General features: G+C 40.5%; 1 protein-coding gene across 19 annotated transcripts in view; it reads right to left on the bottom strand.

The window, feature by feature from the left end:
* MYO9A (myosin IXA) overlaps nt 1-18,744 on the bottom strand; it is a 177,933-nt gene that overhangs the window by 72,212 nt on the left and 86,977 nt on the right. For 12 of the 19 annotated variants that reach the window (XM_083712356.1, XM_083712355.1, XM_083712354.1 and 9 more), the window contains 12 exons: nt 17,280-17,355; nt 16,980-17,123; nt 16,039-16,078; nt 14,980-15,102; nt 13,223-13,303; nt 11,889-11,999; nt 10,730-10,852; nt 9,497-9,646; nt 7,854-8,173; nt 5,661-7,301; nt 4,576-4,663; nt 3,589-3,804 (listed from right to left, as the gene is read on the bottom strand). In XM_083712356.1, the coding sequence (XP_083568482.1) occupies nt 3,589-3,804; nt 4,576-4,663; nt 5,661-7,301; nt 7,854-8,173; nt 9,497-9,646; nt 10,730-10,852; nt 11,889-11,999; nt 13,223-13,303; nt 14,980-15,102; nt 16,039-16,078; nt 16,980-17,123; nt 17,280-17,355 (3,113 nt within the window). The remainder of the gene's footprint in view (nt 1-3,588; nt 3,805-4,575; nt 4,664-5,660; nt 7,302-7,853; nt 8,174-9,496; nt 9,647-10,729; nt 10,853-11,888; nt 12,000-13,222; nt 13,304-14,979; nt 15,103-16,038; nt 16,079-16,979; nt 17,124-17,279; nt 17,356-18,744) is intronic. The other 7 variants (XM_083712364.1, XM_083712362.1, XM_083712360.1 and 4 more) reach the window with 2 other exon arrangements.

Genomic DNA, 18,744 nt, shown 5'->3' on the forward strand with positions numbered 1-18,744 from the left:
AACCGGCACATCACGGCTCTGCTTTACGCAGACGACGCGGTAATACTATCCAGAACCCCTATAGGGCTTAGAAGAGCACTAAGAAAATTTGCTGCCTATTGTGAGACGGAATGCCTCAAAATAAATTATCAGAAAACCAAAATTCTTGCATTTGGGGAAAACCCAAATCTCAGAAACTGGAAACTTCAAGGCCAAAATATAGAACAAGTCTCGAACTACAAATATTTAGGAATGGCGGTCCAGGTATCAGAATCCAACAAAATTCATATTAACTCAAATGGGTGTGCTGGAGAAAGATCTGCAAATGATATTCTTAATTTTTTTAGAACTCAAGGGGGGTTTTTATGTCCCCATGACACTAAAATTATATAAAGCCAAAACGTTGGCACAGCTCCTTTACGGATCCTTTCTGGGCCCGCCTTCCTCCTCGTGTACATTCCCCTTGAAAGAGTGAAATCCAAACTCCTCAGAGCCCTTCTACAAGTTCCCAGATGTGTTTCAAATGCATAGGTCAGACTAGAAACAGGGATGATGAAAGTCGAAGCTCATATTAGTCTAACATCAATATATAAGCGGCTAACTTTGAAACTGCTCCCCAGAGGAATAGCCCCATTGATTCTGAGCAACAAGTTTCATTCTGGCTAGCAGACAGCAGTTCTAAACACTCTTCAGAAACTAGGCTTTGCTCCCCAAACCCTCATAACTATGGGCCTGGGCCAAGCTAGATCCGTGGTCAAGCAAAGAATCATGGAAATAGAGGGACAACAGGACTGTACAAGGGTCCCCGATTATAAAATCATAAAAAATGGGAGATATGTAGCCGCTCCAGCAACATATCTCTATTTCCTCGCATCCAGAAATGCAAGAAGGGCTTTCACTCTTGCTAGAAGCTCGGTCTTGCCCTCACCGGTTCTGGAAGGCTCCTATGGAAGTGTCTCGTACGCACAGAGACTTTGCGCCTGCCCATTAGGGGAAATAGGAAGCCCCGAACATATATTTTTTAGATGTCCTTTTTATACTGAGATTTGTAGAGAAACCACTGACCCTTTGCTGAAGACGCTCGCTGATCTTCCAGACAAGTCTACACTTAATTCTCTCCTCTTAGGCAAGGTCACAAGACGGCCTGGCTGGTAGCCAGATTCTGCGCCCAGATTTGTAGGCACAGATCATCCTCTAGAATAAAATAGCTTACTAGGGAAAAGCTGAAGTTGCCCTTTGGGGTGTCTCAGGATCAATTTTTATGGTAGCCCAAATCTCAGTTGTACGGGTATATGTATATATTTAAAATTTTAACTCATGAGCTATTGCTGCAATCTGCTCAAATTGTTATGTGAGCTGGTCTTTGACTGTAATAAATTATTATTATTATTATTATTATTATTATTATTATTATTATTATTATTATTATTATTACCACTACTAATGAACCACAGGAAAATTGATCAAATACCCTACTCTAACTAGCCAGATTAGAAAGAGAAACTGGCCCCAATGGTCAAAAACTACCAACTTTAGGAAAGCAGGAACTTAAGTCCAGTGAAACTAAATATATGTTAGGAATATTCACACGTCCAGCTTATGCAGTATGCTTATACACATGGATATGGCATACCTATGTACATGTTTATACAGTTTTTATATATAACAACGGGAATGTAATTCAGCATAAGCTAAAAAGCAGAGCTTGATGGTGCAAGCAGCTGCCCCAAAATAGGTGTGCCAAACTACCAGTGAGAAAGCTTGTGAAGCCCCAAGGGCAGCGTAGGAAGAAAGAGAATATCAAATGAGATGAGAGTTTAGGACTACTTGCATGCAAATGAAATCTGTTAAACTATGGCAGTGGAATCAGAGGAGCATTTTGAAAAGTGGCATGAATGGGACTCCTTCCGAGGATGGAACTCTCCAAGTAAACAGTAAGCCCAGCACCCTTCGCACCTTAGCAGTGATTCCCAGTGTGAAAAGCTTTACTGATAGTCAACTAGTGATTTGTAACAAGGTGAACCTCCAAGAACATAGCACATTTCCTGTATGCACAAAGGAGAAAGCTTAAAGCTACTTTACTACCCCTCTCACTGGGCTCTTCATAACAATCTGTGTAAAAACCACAAGAACTGAATCAATGAAGATGCTAACCAGATGCTCTGGTAGCAATGTAACACAACTATATCCCCAAAGTTTTCAAAATAAGTTCTCTTGAGAAGCCCCTATGCTATGGCTTTGAGTACTTAAAAGGCTAGTTAATGAATATGAACTTCAGGGAATTAGGAAATGGCTGTTCCATATAAACAGTTCTACCGCCACTTTTAGAGGGACACTTTGCCTTATTCTTTTCCAGTTTCCCTGAGGAACAGGCATGGTCATTTATTGTACTCTAAATCTGGAAGGCAGACCACTTCTCAGTAATATTTGTCTATTTTATTTGACAGTCCATTGCCTGTTCAAAGTATTTCTGTTTAACAGTGTTTTTAGAGAATTAATTTCATTCAGTCTTGGTCACTGCTCTGCATTTTAGGATTTTACCATTTTATGAGGTTTTAATGATTTCATTTGTACAGAAACATGATATTTATGAGCGGGCGGATTATGAATAAGATAAAATAAATGTGTCAGACATGTAAAGCAGATTGTGCTCCAACCAGAAGGGTGCCTACAAGAGCAATCAGTTTTTCTTTGAAGGATAGGCATGAATGGCAGTCAAGAATGCCACTGGTATGGGGGCTAATCATGTTCCCTGCACCTGGTGATGCAACCATTGCTCTTCAATAATGTACTTGCCAAAAAAAAAAGAAAATAAAAGAATGTACACCAGCCCCTTCACCTGCAAATCTCCATAACTGGGCCATTGCAAGTCAGGATGAAGTGTTGGAAACTTACAGAGAGAAACGACAATAGTCTAACTCAATATGGCTGCCTCATATTTCAGACCATCCCAAGAACTTGATGTAATCTGTGCTCTTTTTGACACCTGATTAAAACATTGTTTATCTGGACATGTAGAAGCTGAGATTAAAGCACATGTCTTTTTAGCCTACTGTTTGAATCAAATCTTCTGAATTACCCCTCTATTATTGTCCATGGCAGGTCGCTCAACCATCGCTGTGTCCTTTCTTTCAGCAGATCAAGATGATCAGGTGACAGCAAAAACTGCAAGGTTTTTAGTGGGGGCAATTAGAATAAGATCTATTATTTGATTATCGATGTAAACCTCCAAAATGTATTTTATATACCGTTGTTAAGTTTTTACCTCTATCTTCAGTACATTTTATTTTATTGCTATGGCTAGTAGCTGATGCAAATAAAGATTCGTCTCATTCTGATTCTTCTGAATGTTTTTAAGTATCTGTTTTTAACTATTAAAGGATAATTTTTATGTTTAATTTTTATTGTTTGTAAACCGCGTAGAGGTTTTATTGCAACCAAGCGGTATATAAACACCGTTAAGTAAAGAGAAAAATGAAACATGCTTGTGACTATGTTCTCGGAGGTTAAAGGCTACTACAAGAAGGGAGAAACAGCAGTGGAAGGTGTCAGTACAGCTACTGGTTAGCCAAGAGATGCTCCCACACAGCTGTGTGTTGGATCAATTACCATTTCAGAGTCACTGTGACAGGGCTGCCCAAGTCTGGCTGCACAGCCGGGCTCAGGGTGAGAAGGTTGGTCAAGGGAGAGAAGGAATTCAAAACTGTCATCGTAATCCTCTTCCTCCGTATCCCCCTCCCAATCAGCAAAAGCACCTCTAGTCAAGAAATCAGAGCGTGTCCGTGCCATGCGGGCTTTCTTTTTATGGGCTGGTCTGGCAACCTGCTTGATACCAAACGATAAAACAAATAACATGAAAATGCTTTAAACAAACAAACAAAAAGGACAACAGGTGATTCTGCTGCTGTTTGAAGTCAAACAAAGGGGAACATGCAACCATAAGGATTGAAATAAAAAGCTAATTTCCAAATGCAAGGGGTTTTTTTTGGGGGGGGGAGTTAACAAGTTGGTAGTAAGCAACAAAAATGAAGGACAGCACAAAGAAAATGTATTGTAATGGAAGCCAATAAAAATAATGGGGGGGGGGGGCGGGGACAGAAACAGACAGCACAATTGCTTTTGACACAGCTTATGTGAAGGGTCTATTCAGGGCAGGACTTGGACTCAGTTCTCACTGAGATGGTAATCCAGTGGCTGGGCTGGATTTCAGACTGCAGGTGGGCACTTAGATGATTGAATGCTCTTCTTTAAAAAATATTCCCTCCATCTAGAAAGCTAAATATTGGGGAGAATGGTCTTTGCCTAGCTTACATCCTGAATATGCTAGTTTTCTATGTGCACAGATTTGTTATTTTTAAGGACCATTCATTCGTGTGAATTCCCACCTGTAGCCTGAAGTAGTAGTGCACAAACACCCTTACTACCTCAGTGAAAACCAAGCAAATGGTTTATCTTTGTATTGCTGTCTGTAGAGCACACTTAAACCTTGCAATTGCTTCCCAACTGATAAAATCCTGCTCCAGCCCTTTACTCTCATTATTAGGTAGCCAACAGAATAAAAAAATTCTACCAAAGAAATAAAAGGTTGTTGCGTACCTCTCCCCTACTTTGTCCAGAAACCTTTGATGGTTTTTTATGTTCTTCTTTTGGAAGCAACGGACATGCTGAAGATTCTTTGCTGAAACTAGAAAACATAATTATTGCAGATTGACCCACAACAGGTCCAATACAAACTCCAGGATGCATAGTTTGGGAAAGGCACCTTCAAGTCACATACATGGTTATAATCCAGGGATGGAAACCCGGCCTTCCAATTGTTGCTAGACTTCAATTCTCATCAGCCTCACCCAGCTGATGGCTGATGGGAGTTGCATACCAACATTTGGAGGGCCACACTGTCTGCAACCCTGCTGAAATCCTTGCAATTATCCTGCATGTAAAATAATCAGGATTATTACACCATATTATGGGACAGGAGAGAGCTAAGATGGAATGGCTTGCTTGAGGCCACCAATTTAGTTCATGACAGAGCAAGATTTGAGCCCTCTGCTATTCATAGCAAAGCCTCTTGGCCAGTACTATACTATACCCCCAGTCTCAGAAGTGTATAGCCGGTATCTGGCTAAAGTTTCTGAAACTGAAGATGACCAAATAAGAGGGCAGGTGCTTCAGCACTCTGAATAGGTTCTTACCCCTCCCTGTGAATAGCAGAAACCTAGATTGTGGAAAATATAAAATATTGTAAATCAACTTAAGATGCATACTTTATATACATTGAAGAATTTTAACTTTGGCGGTAGAATATTGATTTCTTAAGCACAGAGTAAATCTGTGAAATTTGTTCACATACACACTTCCCAACATCATCGCTTTCAATAGGTGTATATATAGACCCCTCTCCCCGTTAATACTGTTCTGGGTTGGAGGTAAGCCACACATGTTCCTGTGTAAATGTCAATATGCACACAAATGGAAAAGCCAGAATATATATGTATACTAAAAAGGAACACCACATAGAAAACAAAAGAAACAAATGCCATTTAGATGTTTGAATTTTTCCTGTGCATGATTTTTCTGGGGGAAGAATCCTTTGGTTTTCCTCCAAGCAGTTAATATTTCTAGGAGGGCTCAGGCCTTGTGAAAGTGAAAATGAAATAGAAATACTGCAACATCATACTCACTTAAGACCCACATGACTATCCTTTGGGGTAAAGAAAATAGAACCACCTCTAGTTTCATTAGAAGAGCTTTCAGTACCCTGGCGAGGAATTCGGGGCAACCTGAACCGTTTTTCTCTTGCAGGCAGATTGCTCGAGCCTTCTTGAGATTCAGCAGCCATTTTCAAGTTTAACTGATCTCTTCCAGCAGACTGCTGAACAACTGGGGTCTTGTCTTCCTTTCGTTCCAGGATCATGATGATAGTCTTTTCTTTCTGGGTCTTCTGGCAAGCAGGTGGGCTTCTTTTTGTTGTGACAGTAAGACCTTTAATATCTACCGTTGAAGTGGGCCCTGCACTTGTTGTAAGACAAGGCTCCTCTTTGCTCTGGGGACTCCCAATGAGGAGAGATTGAGGCTTGTCCGTTTTCTTTGGTGACCTGATAGAGGCTCCTTGAGAGGACTCCCTGACCCTGTTCTGCTGCTCAAAAACTTTACGCTGCTTCCCCAAAATTTCCTTCTGCTGTCGAATCTGCTCCATCATTTCTTTCTCGTTCTGCAGTTGCTTTTGTTTCTGGCGCTCTTCCTTCTCCACATTTAACTTCTCCAGCTTCTTGATAACTGGATCTGAAGATAGCATTTCTGAAGCAGGGCCTTCTTGTCCTCTGAAGGAAGGCTGACATTCCCCATGAAAGGTTCTGCTCTGCCCTGCCCCGTCCAGGTCAGAGGTATGCTTGGCTTCTGGGAACAAAAACTTCCCCCCTATTTCCATTCGCTTGTTCCTTAAATTGTTCTCTATAACTGACTGGCCAGCTCTGAGACTGTCCTGTGGCGGCAGGTAAAATGTAGGTAGACTGCTTGAAATGAGTGGCTCTCTTGTGTGCAAGTTGTAGACAACGCCTTGAGAATCGCAAACTGACCCATCTTTAGCAGCAAGGCACTCTGGTAATTCAGAGCTTGAGGCCAAACTTTTTCCACCCAACACATTTCTATTTACATCTGCATCAAGGATGGGGATGCATTTAACATTGTCAGATTTAGGGCTGTTTGGTAACGAGTTTCTGGGAACAGGCTCGTGCGGCAAGGTTGGGTCCTGCTTGCCCTTCTGAGTGTCTTCATGGCTCAGCATCTCTAGACTTCCCTGAGAGCTTTCACTCTCTGGAGTTCCCCTAGGAGATTGCGTGTCTTCAGAAATAATCTCTGGTGACCACTGATGCTCTTCTGAGGGAGAAGCCCCACCAGTGGACCGGACCTTAAGCAATTCCAAGCTAAATATTTCCTGTTCCAATTCACGCATCCGCCGGCTCTCTCGCTTTGCACGAACTCCTTTCTTCTGGTTGAGGTCTTCCAATGACTTGGGTCTCTCTCTCACAAGAACTTGCTCATCTATGCTCTCTCCACTCTGGCTGTTGGCTCTCTCATAGTGTTTGTACAATAAAGCCTCAGAATTATCCAAGGGATCAATCTGACCCACTCTGTTTTCAATCACTGACTTATGTTCTTCCACAGCTTTCACTCGCTCTTCAAATGAACGATCCTCCCATCCAGAAGGATCTGAACCTGTAATATCCAGGTTGTCCCCTGGTGCAAGTCCATCCTCTTCTTTAACTGCCAGTCCATTCCTCAGTGGAGCCTCTCTTAAGCTTTGCTCCTTTAAAATCCTCAACCTTTTTTAAAAAGAAAGAAAAGAGATTTTAGAATTATTTTTTGCAAATTTCTCACTCTTCTCTTTAAAGCATTGCAAGACTTTGGATTAGATGACCCTTGGGGTACTTTCCAAATCTACAATTCTATGAGGCTTTCCTTTTTCTTCCAAGCTTGTTCCTCTAGCAATATGGCAAGATTATTAAGTCAATCACCTTTACTAGGAACAATAAAATGTAAAAGAAAGAAAGAAAAGTGAAATTAATAACAATACCATACCTGAGAAGAGATGAGATGGGTGTGATGGGCTTTAACAAGTATGAAAACCATGCTGTAGGCTTCTGAGTTTGCATCTTAATTAACCCTTTAATGCCCTTTATTTCTGAGCTCATTGTTGCTAATTAAATTTTCCGCAGCATTCCACTGAAACTTCTTTACACCCCTTGGCCCTTTTCTACTCCCTTTCAATCCCTTGGTCTATTCACCTGCTGCACTTCAGGGGGTCAATACTGGCAACTTTGGGAAATCCTGATTTACACACACTTTTGTCCTCCCATGAAGGTTACAAGTATTACCTCTGCCGTGCTTTGTATCCTCTATAGGCTGCTTGCAACAAAATTACTTTGTTTCTCTTGGCCCTGTAGACACTTCTGGTGTGGTAGCTTCGCCATTTTGCCTGGACGATGGTAGCCGCAGCATTCCGGTGCCTCAAGCATTCCCGCCAGTAGCTCTGGATAATGAAGCCAGCCACCCGCATCTGCTGAAATCTTCTCCTTGCCACAAAGCCTCGCCAGTAGGCCTGAAGAACAACTGCTGCCTTGCCTAAACAGATGGAATTGTTTAGGGACTCTTCTTCCTCAGCTTGCTTTCTTCTTTGGTAACTACGCCAGTATTGCTATGGGAAGAGTGAGAGAAAATATTTTCCAGTACTCCATACTGTGTCAGATTCCCTTAAAAGAAAAATCCTTGAAAACAATATCTAACAAAGATCCAGTAGCATAACCACAATTTTGCCTGTTAATAAGACCAAGTGGTATTGAATGAAGAAGAAAGGCTGAACAGCCATTTTCTTATTCTTGTGGATGACTAATCTGTACTCGGGGGAAAAAAGTTTTAAAATGATGAGGTGCAAGCATTTTTAAAGCTGGTGTTTTACTGACATTTAAGATGACAGAAGACAAAGCAAAAGAGAGAGCAATCATGGTTTTCAATAACAACCTGGACAAATACTTTGTGGTATGAATGAAATTGAGAAGGGACTTTTAGTGTTAGTAAAGATATACACATGATATGAAAAAAAAATTCTTAACTGTGCATAAATATACTGACATATGCCTTACTATGTATTAAACTTTCACATTCCTTGTTATTACAATGCCACTGTTTTGCACATAACTATGCCCTCATTTCCACACAACACTAAGCCAAACCATGGTTTAGTGTGAATGAGCATGTTCCTAGATAAGAGATTGTGGTCTCTGCTTCCCCTCAGTGGTTCTGCTGCTGCGCTGCATTGAGCCAAGCCATGGTTTGGTTTAGTGCAGAGCTTTCCAAACAGTGTGTCGTGACACGTTAGTGTGTCAGCTGCAGTGTGCAGTATGTCGCACGAATGATCATGCAGTATGTCACACAAATGCTCTTATAAGGAGTTAGTTTAACCTCCGGTGCGCTGGCAAAACTGAATTACTATGTCACAAAATGATGCATATCTAAAAAGTTTGTCAGCAACATGGATGGTTTGGAAAGCTCTGGTTTAGTGTGTCATCCAAACCATGGCTTTGTGCAAATGAGCAAAATCTGGGGTGGAGATTGTGATCACTTTGTTCCTCCTTTGATTATCTTACTGCTGCACTGTGCTGTGCTAAGTCTGGCTGTGTGTTGTCCAAACCCAGGTTCGTGGTTTAGAGAAATCATGAGCTGCAAACCATAGGCTAAACCTTGGTTACTGTTTGCAGTTTGTCTGGAGCGAGTTTAACCCCAAGTCTTTGTTCAAAATCAGCACAGTGCTGCAACAAAATGACTGAGGAGAAGCAAAGCATTCACAATCTCCTTTCTGGGAGTGTACACATTTGCTTGTGCAAAGAAAGGCATGGTTTGGCTTAGTGTTATGTACAAACCAGGCCTATATGTAACCTAAAAGAAACAGCTTTTGTCTTGAGATAAACGTCAGGCATGCTAAATGTCTGAAATTACTGGAAATCACACTGTTGACACCCACCTGTATGACCACAGCTGCCTGCTTCAAATTCAGGAACTGCCTCCTGTAGAGCATAGTGCGGAACCAGCTCTGCAACAGAGTGATCCTTCGCAACACCTCCTCATGCAGCAGGCCCTGTAGAAGCTGACGTCCCTGCTCTTTCATGAAAACCTAACAGTGTGGAGAGCAATAATAAATGCCTATTTATTAATGAACAAATTACTGTCAGTTCCCCACCAGGCACATATAAAGATTTCTGCAAAATAATTGCAATGGTGTAAGTAACAAAACAAAGGAAGAACCTGTTCTGCCCACCAATCTTGGCACCCGCAAGAGAAAAAGAGCCTGAATATTCATCCAGGGAAACAACTGGCTGAACATATGGAATCTTATGAACTTTTTGGGGGGGTTTTACCTCAAGTCTGCAGCCTGAATACTTTAAAAAAAAATAATGAAGGGGATGAGGGAATCACCACAAATTTAAATAATTTATTTTATTTTATTTTATTATTTTTTAAGACACACAGTGAAGCAAATCCACAAAATGCCTTTTAAATAAAATAAGGGTCACATTTACTTCAGAATCTTTCTCTCCCCTCCTTCAGAAATAAATTCCAACTGATGTTCACGTACTTGAAAATGAACTGAAAGGTGAGTTGCCTCATTCTAGAGTCTGGGGCAACTTTGGTGTGCCAAAAAAAGTCTTGGGGAGTTGTAATTTTGAGTTCTACCAGACATTGTCTTATTTACATGCAACACTAAAATTGTGGCTACTTTCCTCCCACACACCCACCCCCCCGCTCATTTTGCTGATGGACTGCACCGAGCTAAACTATGTCACAGTTTGACTTAGTATGCTGTCCCAGTCTGGGTTCATGGTTTAGCTCTCCCCAACAAACCACAAGCTGTAAACCATAGGACAAACCTTTGTTATAGTGTGTGGTTTGTCTGCAGAAAGCTAAGCTATGAGCTCAGGTCTGGACAACATGTTGAGCCAAACTAAAGCTTAGCTCATAGAAGCAGCAAAATGACTGGCAAGGAGCAAAAACCCCAAATCTCCTCTCTGGGAGCCCATACATTTGCTTGTTACTGATAAGCCATGGTCTATGCTATCAATACATGCTAAATGGGTCACTGTATATCTGATAGACACCACTATGGCAGCAGGGTACACCCATAAGTAATACTAGAAAGGGACAAATGTATTTTAATATTGTGTCAGGGAGCAAAAGGGAAATGAGGCTTTGAACGTACCATTGTTCGCCCCACTTGATAATTGTCAGGGTTGGTCTTTGTTTTCCTTAAGAATTCTTGGATATTCTCCTTGGATGGTATCATGCCTCTTGGCAGAAGTACATGAAAATGATCCACGAACTCCTGAAAAATTAGGCATACCTCTGCATGTTATTTAACACAGTTTGTCATTTTACTTTGAAAGTTCATTGAAGTCAACTCTGTATCTATGGAAATTCAGGCTGCCTTAGTAGATGAGATGAGAAACAGGGATCATTCCACCAGCTCTGCTGAAAGACTAGCTTCTGCCCTGAGCTGTTTCTATGTTGGCTGCGCATTACAAGAACTACTATTTAGGAACTGGTGCCTGGGTTTGCTTTTTCCCTCTTCCTTCTGTGTCCCCTTTCTCTGGTGTGTCGTGCTTTTTAAAATCATAAGCCTGAAGGGACTGCTTTGTTTTAACTGATTGTATGCAAGCAGCTCTGGGAGGTTTTTCAGCTGACAAGTGGAGTACAAATGTTCTAAATGCATAATCAATAAATAAACATAGCAATCCTGAAAAGGGCTGTCATTGTGGATACTGAAAAGTAACAGTTTTAATTGCCTATTATATTCAAAGCTCTCTAGTTTACACAACTGAATTAATCAGAAAGGCATGAAAGCTGGGGGTGGGGTGGGGCAGGGATCAATATTAAGCTCTCCCCACCCACATTGTTCTGGTGGCTGTATGAAAAATGTGACACCGGGATGCATAACACTAGTGTAGCAGGAATATGGTTGACCTCTCCTTTAACTAACATGTTGATTTGGAAATGTGTTTTGTAAAAGTATAATAATTCACAAATATGTTTTACACAAATATCACTATTTCCTGCACAGTGTTTCTACAGCATCCCATGGTCCCTCCTTTCTTTCACTGATTTTCTATTTACTTCTCAGTCCTTGCCAGATAGCAGCTGGAGCTCACAATGAATATTCCCAGCCACATCTCTGCATGCTTGCAAGCCCTAATTTGACATGGCTATTTGTTCTGCCAGTTGCATCATTTTTAGCTGCAGAAATAATACTTTCCATACACTTATGCATTCACCTACATTTAAATCAAGGAATTGCCCAACTGACTATAGTGCCTTGGAGTCCACTTCACCAATACTTTTTTGGGAGATTCAAATAATCTAACCTTGAAGGTGTATTTGGAACTATATCCTGACTGTCGTATGCGCACTGTCTCTCGCATCCCTGTGTACCGCAGCTGTCTAAGCACCTGGTTGTCGCTGAACCTCAGGGGAAGCTGAAAAAACAAAACATACAAGGGCCAAACAGTTACACATTGACTGCAAGTTCATCCAGGTAAGCAAGTTTCCATGGATGACTTTGTTGACTACCAGGGCTCACCGGTCCTTTGCTGATGGCTGCCCTTTAAATAGATCTCAGTCTACACCACCAGCATCAACCAGGCAATGGCCTCTAAGGAGGCTCCACTTGGGAAAAGGAAGGGTGGAGCACTCTCAGTCATGCTCCTGATGGAAGGGAAGGAGCCCAGCTGCCGTACCTCAGGCAGAACAAAGGGTATGGGGACAGGGAGGATGTAAAAAGCCTAAGAGAGTAGAAAAAGGGGAGAAGTCCAGTGGAGACAGAGAACAGTCTGGGCACCTAAATAAGGCTCTTCCACAGATACATGGTCCTTGGTCAAAGGCCTTCTTCAGGGTATCCCCCAAGCCCCAGAGAATGCAGTTAGATAGGAAATATCAGCCGTCTGTTTATCTAGTCCCCAATCCCTGGGGAGGCATAGGAATCCTAGATTTCAGCCTGCCAAGGCTAATGGTATGGAGAGGTATATTCAGTGCTTATTTTTAAAGGGGGGGGTACTCAATGGTATGCAGTACCGGCACCTCTTTTGTTATTAAAAAGTGTGGCACTTACTCTAACAACTTCATGGTGAGTACCGGCACCTATTTCTCTAGAAAAAAAGGCACTGTGCTCTTTGGCATGAGACCCCAAGATGACAATTTTTCACAGCCCTCTAGCTGCTATGGTGGCTCATTTACCAGAAGTAATATATTTAGTGTATGGACTTTGCAAGGCTTGGTTTGGTCAGAATTGAGTATACACTTCCAGAGTTAACACTAAATACATTACTTCTGGAAAATGAGTCACCATAGCCACTAGAAGGCTGTGAAAATTTGTTCTGGGTTTTCAGACTGGTCTACTCAGGTACTATCTGAAACTATATGGGCACATCAGTTGCCAAATGTGACACCACCACCCCCCCAGCTCACCTACCCCACTGCTAGCTGAATCCCTGCTCCTGATATATAGCAAGATGGTATTGAGGATTATTGCTTTGTTGATCTGAAAGATCAAAAGGGCACGGCACCCCTTTACATTTTTTAATTTTTTTATTCAGATTTGTCATGGCCAATGGCTAGTATAATCAAGTTATTTGGATTGGCTGTAACAGTCCAGCAAAACTGATTTTCATTGTGGATTACTTGGGATTGGAGAGGCATTTACCTTGTCAGCATTGGAGCGAATGCACTTGACAAAATAGGGTTCTGCTTGGCCAAGGGTCTCCATCAATTTGGTAAGCGATGCCTAAAGTGGAAAATAAAATTATGGAGTTGGCTCCTGCAACAATTATTTTGGTAAGAAAATAATATGTTGCCAAACCTCTCCTTATGCTATTTTTAAACTGTAATTTAACACACATATGAAATAGAAATTGTTGTAATATTGCTTCTTATCGTAGACATTCAAAAGCATGAAAATGGCTTTCCTATACAATGCATAATAATGGCATTAAGTACATATATGTAAATCTTCAAAAGCATGTCACTGGATCAGAACAATAGCATACATGTCCCTCAGCAGTTCTCCTTCTGGAATGCTGCATATTTTATTCAAAATTCAGCTTCATTTATCTACTTAAGAGACAAGGTGTTCAGCTACATAACACTTACCTATAGGCCTGGAATGGAGGCTCCAGCTTGTGGAAATTCTGCAGTTAGACTGTTGATGGGGACAGACTATCACCAGGGACAGTTTCAGAAGATAGCTCTGGATGAGCATACCTGAACCACTTGGCTTTTGAATTAAAGGGTGCCAAAGTAAACTATAATGTCTCCGATGCTATTTAACATCTACATGAAGCCACTGGGAGAAGTCATTAGGCATTTGGGAGCAAAGTGTCATCTGTACACTGACGATACCCAACTCTATTTCTCTGTAACATCTGACTTGGAAATGCTGAAATGGTCCTGGACTAGTGTCAGTTAGATAATTTTTGGACTTATCATATTGTGTCTAGTGTACACTGTGTATAGACTATTGTGATAAATAAATAAATAAATAAATAAATAAATAAATAAATAAATAAATAAGTAAATAAGTAAATAAGTAAATAAATAAATAAATAAGTGTAATAAGTGTAAGTGTAATAAATGAGTGTAATAAATAAATAAATAAATAAATAAATAAAGGCTTTTAATTAAAGAAGGGTAGAAAACTACTTAAAGCTATTTAAAGAGCATAGTACTGCTGAAATTAAAACAGCTTTGGCAGAAAGTATATGGGTAATTAGTATACTGTATACATACAATTCATGTCCTTAACTTTATTAAGGACTCCTATGGGCACCTGTGGAGTTAGCAGTCACAGCCTATGCACAGTATAAAGTCATATAATCATATCAAGTTTACTTACTGTATATCACATCTGACAATTAATCAGTCTAGCCTAGTATTGTCTACACTGACTGGGGGAAACTCTTCAGGATTTGAATCAGAGTTCTATTTCCCAGTCGAGCTACCTCTGACTTTTTTTTAAAAAAAAATGGAGGTAATAGGAGTGAAGCTGATACATTCTGCATGCAAAGCATATATTCTACCACTGTGATATGGTAGCTATGACCCCAGAGGGATGATTGATGTCTAGGGGGTTTTAAAGGATCTAAGCCATACATAAATGGCTTGGCTTGCAACAATCTTTTCTTTAATGCGAGTCAGTTACCGAGTTAACTTCCATAGAGCTGGAAATGCCCAGAGGGAACTAGAGAATTTACTAGTTGGCCAAAAGAAAAGAAAAAAGACTGTGATGTAAAAATGAATGGGACAACCAGGGATAATAAAGAAAATGTGAACTGCAACCAATTGTTGTTGTTGTTTTTCTAAAATCAAGAGTAGGCTGCATTCCAGTCCATCTAGTATCCCTATTTTATATCCCACATGTTTTTCCTTAAGTTAAACTTCATTAAATTAACAATGGTAAGTTACCTGGAACTGGGCACTGATGCTTGGAGGCTTCTTCTTCTTGTGAAGGTGGAGAAGAGACTTTGTGATACGGTCATGGAGAGTTAGGTTCGTCAAGTGCTTGAGCGATTTCACTTCAAGCAAGTGCTAAGAAACACAAAGATTCTAACTTTGGTTATGAGAAATTTGAACCAACATAAGCACAAATCTTTGCAAGAAACCAACAGTGGAGCATGGTACCCACAGGTCTCTGCCCCACCCTCCCCCTGCTGAAATTAGGCTTCCACTGTAGCCAATAGAAGGCTTTTTTCAAGCCCAATTGCAGTTTGGAAGTGCAAAGTTTACTTTTGGAAGTCTCAACTATCAAGGAAAGAATAAATCTCTACCCTCCAGCTGTAAGCCTCTGAAATTGTTCCTCTTCAAAGTCTAATTGTTGCTGGGGGCCGGCAGCGATCTTCCTTGGGATTATAGCTGGAGAAGGGCCCATGCAATCCCAGTTGAAATCACCAGGAAAATAATCCACTGCCTCCACCCTCCCACTCCACTTGAAAAAAGTAAAACCCCTTTTTCAAAACCTAACAGTCTCTGTGGTTGTGGTGCTCACAGCAGTTTATCTGGTTTGCAGTGCTCACAGCAGTTTATCTGGTTTGCAAATGTGCCCATCACATTCATACAGTGGTACCTCGAGTTACAAATGTCTCCGGTTACAAACGCTTCAGGTTACAAACTCCGCTAACTTAGAAGAGTTACCTTGAGTTGAGAACTTTGCCCCAGGATGAGAATGGAAATTGTGTGCCAGCAGCACAGCGGCAGCAAGAGGCCCCATTAGTGAAAGCACGCCTCTAGTTAAGAACAGTTTCAGGTTAAGAATGGACCTCAAGAACAAATTAAGTTCATAACTAGAGGTACCACTGTACATCAATTGTATACATGGTGAAAACTACACTATGAGTTCATGGACAGTGTACACTTTCTGTATGCTTTCTTATGAAAAAGGAATAGCCTTGTAAAAAGCAGCATCATTGGTGAAATTAATCTAGTTTAAATATGTTAGCTCAGGTTCTCCAGCGCTGGTACTCTCACCTTTGGAAGGTTAGGCTTGGCTTTGAAGTTCTTGTTTCGCCTAGGAAGAAGCAACAAAGATCCATATTAAAGCAGCAGGGACATGTTAATGCTAATTTGTAAACTTTCATGAGAAAAACATTTGCTTCTGGTGTAATGGCAAAGCATGTACTAGTGCAGTGTCAACAAATCTATAGTGAGTGCTGGTTTCATGTGGTCCCTCGCACTCTTGCTTGTGGAAGTGTGTGCATCTGTTTCAGGCATAGCAAACTCCAGCCCTCCAGATCTTTGGGACTACAATTACCATCATCCCTGACCACCGATCCTGTTAGCTAAAGATGATGGGAATTGTAGTCCCAAACTTCTGGAGGGCCAGAGTTTGCCTATGCCTGATCTATTTGAAGAGTTACTGAACTGAAAATAAAAGTTTCACACATCTTTTTTCAAACCCACTCAACTCCTAGTGACAAGCTTCTTTAGAACTGCAGACATTCTTTGACAATTAATTCAGATACCATATTCTTCCAGCTGCATCTTTGAAGGGGTATTTGGAAATTATAAAAGAGAATATAATTGATGTGATTACAATACTTTCACAAATAACTAAAAGGAGATTTGTGTAACACAGGAACCCCTTTTAATTTAATAAATGTTCATAATAAAAACTCTGGCTCTACTGATCAGAGTCTCTGGTCAGCTCCCAAGACCAGAAGAGAGTAATGGGGGCCTAGAACAGTTCAAAGGTTGCTTCCATGTATTTTATAGTGTCCCAGTTCTGCAGTCTACCTCATCATCCAGATTTAAGATACACTTATGAGGATTTCTGAATTGTAAATCTGTGTTCCTTGGGTGATGAATGCTGAAGGGTAATAGAGATCTCTCTTACCCCCAGCTTGTCCCATGTTTGTTGCTATCCCTAGAGATCAGTTTATCTTTGTAACAGAGAACAAATATGAACTAACATGAGGATGCCATGGGCTCTCTCCAACAGCTTGCTGTTAGTTGAATTCACAAATATCCCATCTTTGTCGAGGAAACTACTTTGGCTGGAGAGTCTGCTCTGCCGCACGCCCATCTTGCTGTTCCAACCAACTCCATACATATCACTGCAATGTGGGAAACAAATACACTTTATTGCTTAGATTTCACAAAGAATATACCAGGGTGGTTTTTTTTTGTAAAAAGGTAACTTTTCCAAAGTCACAACTTCATATGTAAAGCTCTTGCTCTAGCAGTTGCACTTATCACACAATCTGACTTACCGCTGACTTTTCTCATTGATAGTGTTAACTCCCTGCAGATCTGAAAGTGGTGTTCTGGGACGTTTGCGGGCAATACCTGTGGCAGCATATCAACAAAAAAATTAACATTCTATTTAGCATTAGATAAATTCTCTGCACCAGCTTGGGAGGGGGGAAAATCAGACTGCAACATGTGCTGAAAATGGTACATGCTGGGAACTGGGGGAGGGAGAGAAGAACCATAAACGAGGAGCCATGGCTGGTAATAATGATATATTTGACTTAAGCTCTTAAAATAAAGAAAAGATGTCCTAAACTCGTTTGCCATAAACTTTACTTGTAATCCTACATATAAAGCCATATTTTAAATATATTTTTTAAAAGATGCACATCTCTATATCCAAGAAACAACACAAAGGGGAAAGCTTTTATAGGAGGAAAATATTGCAACTAAGAGCCACACCTCCAATAAGATTATTATCTGTAAAAGTTCTTTTCTGGTCAGCTGCTTTCTCCTTCTTATAAAAGTAGAACAATGCAGACCATATGAACACCACAAATTTGTGCAGAGGTAAGCCTCTGGATTCTATTAATAGCTTAACTGGAAATCTTTCTTATATACTGTGCTTGGACAACCTCCAACCTGGTAGCAGAGCTACCAGGAACAAAGTTCACTATTTTGGTCTGGGCATTTTCTTTTTAAAAGCCTAGCATGGTTCAATACATTTTACTGAATACAAGATACACTTCTTAGCTGATCCATCTTAAAAGCTACAGCCTCTATTACAAAACATACTATGCAGAATTTAACACAAACATGGCTTGCCTTAAGTGGGTCTGAAAGTCTCATCTGAAATGCAAAACTATGGTGGCTCTAACCTGCATTACTAACCCTAACATAGGTATTCAGAGATGGTGTAGCACAGTGGACAAGAAATGAATCAGGAAATTCTTGGTTCCAATTTCCCTCCTCCACCATGTCATAACAAATCAGATACAGAACTGACCTAATCTACAGGGTTTTCTAAGGATTAGCTGATAATGTATATTCAGCATTTAGAACACTCAGTATCCTCAAACTAGATTTATAAAGGGAGTCAACTGGCAGATGAGATTGGTTTAACAATTTTGGAACCTTTGAACCCAATCATCTGGTATGGAATGACCCCAAATTTTAGGTAACTAGATTTGCAAAATAAATTTACTGGTTTGTTCCCCTTTGATATATCCTTGTGTAAGGGAAGTACAAAAAAATAAGATATTCTACACCCCCCCACACTTGGCTAGAAGTCAAGTCAAGGCCTATTGCTTTTAATAAGGCCACAAATATCCTAATTAGCAAAAAAAAAAAAAAAAAAACAACACAAAAAACTGAGCAAATAATAATAAATCTTTCAGTCATAGTATACCCATAGGACATGAAAAGATTACTGAAGAGATAAATAAATATTAATAAATTAAGGTGATTCAATAAGCTAAAGCTCTA

The sequence above is a fragment of the Podarcis gaigeae genome, assembly GCF_964106915.1.
Source record: "Podarcis gaigeae genome assembly, chromosome: 14".
NCBI classification, from domain to species: Eukaryota; Metazoa; Chordata; class Lepidosauria; order Squamata; family Lacertidae; genus Podarcis; species Podarcis gaigeae.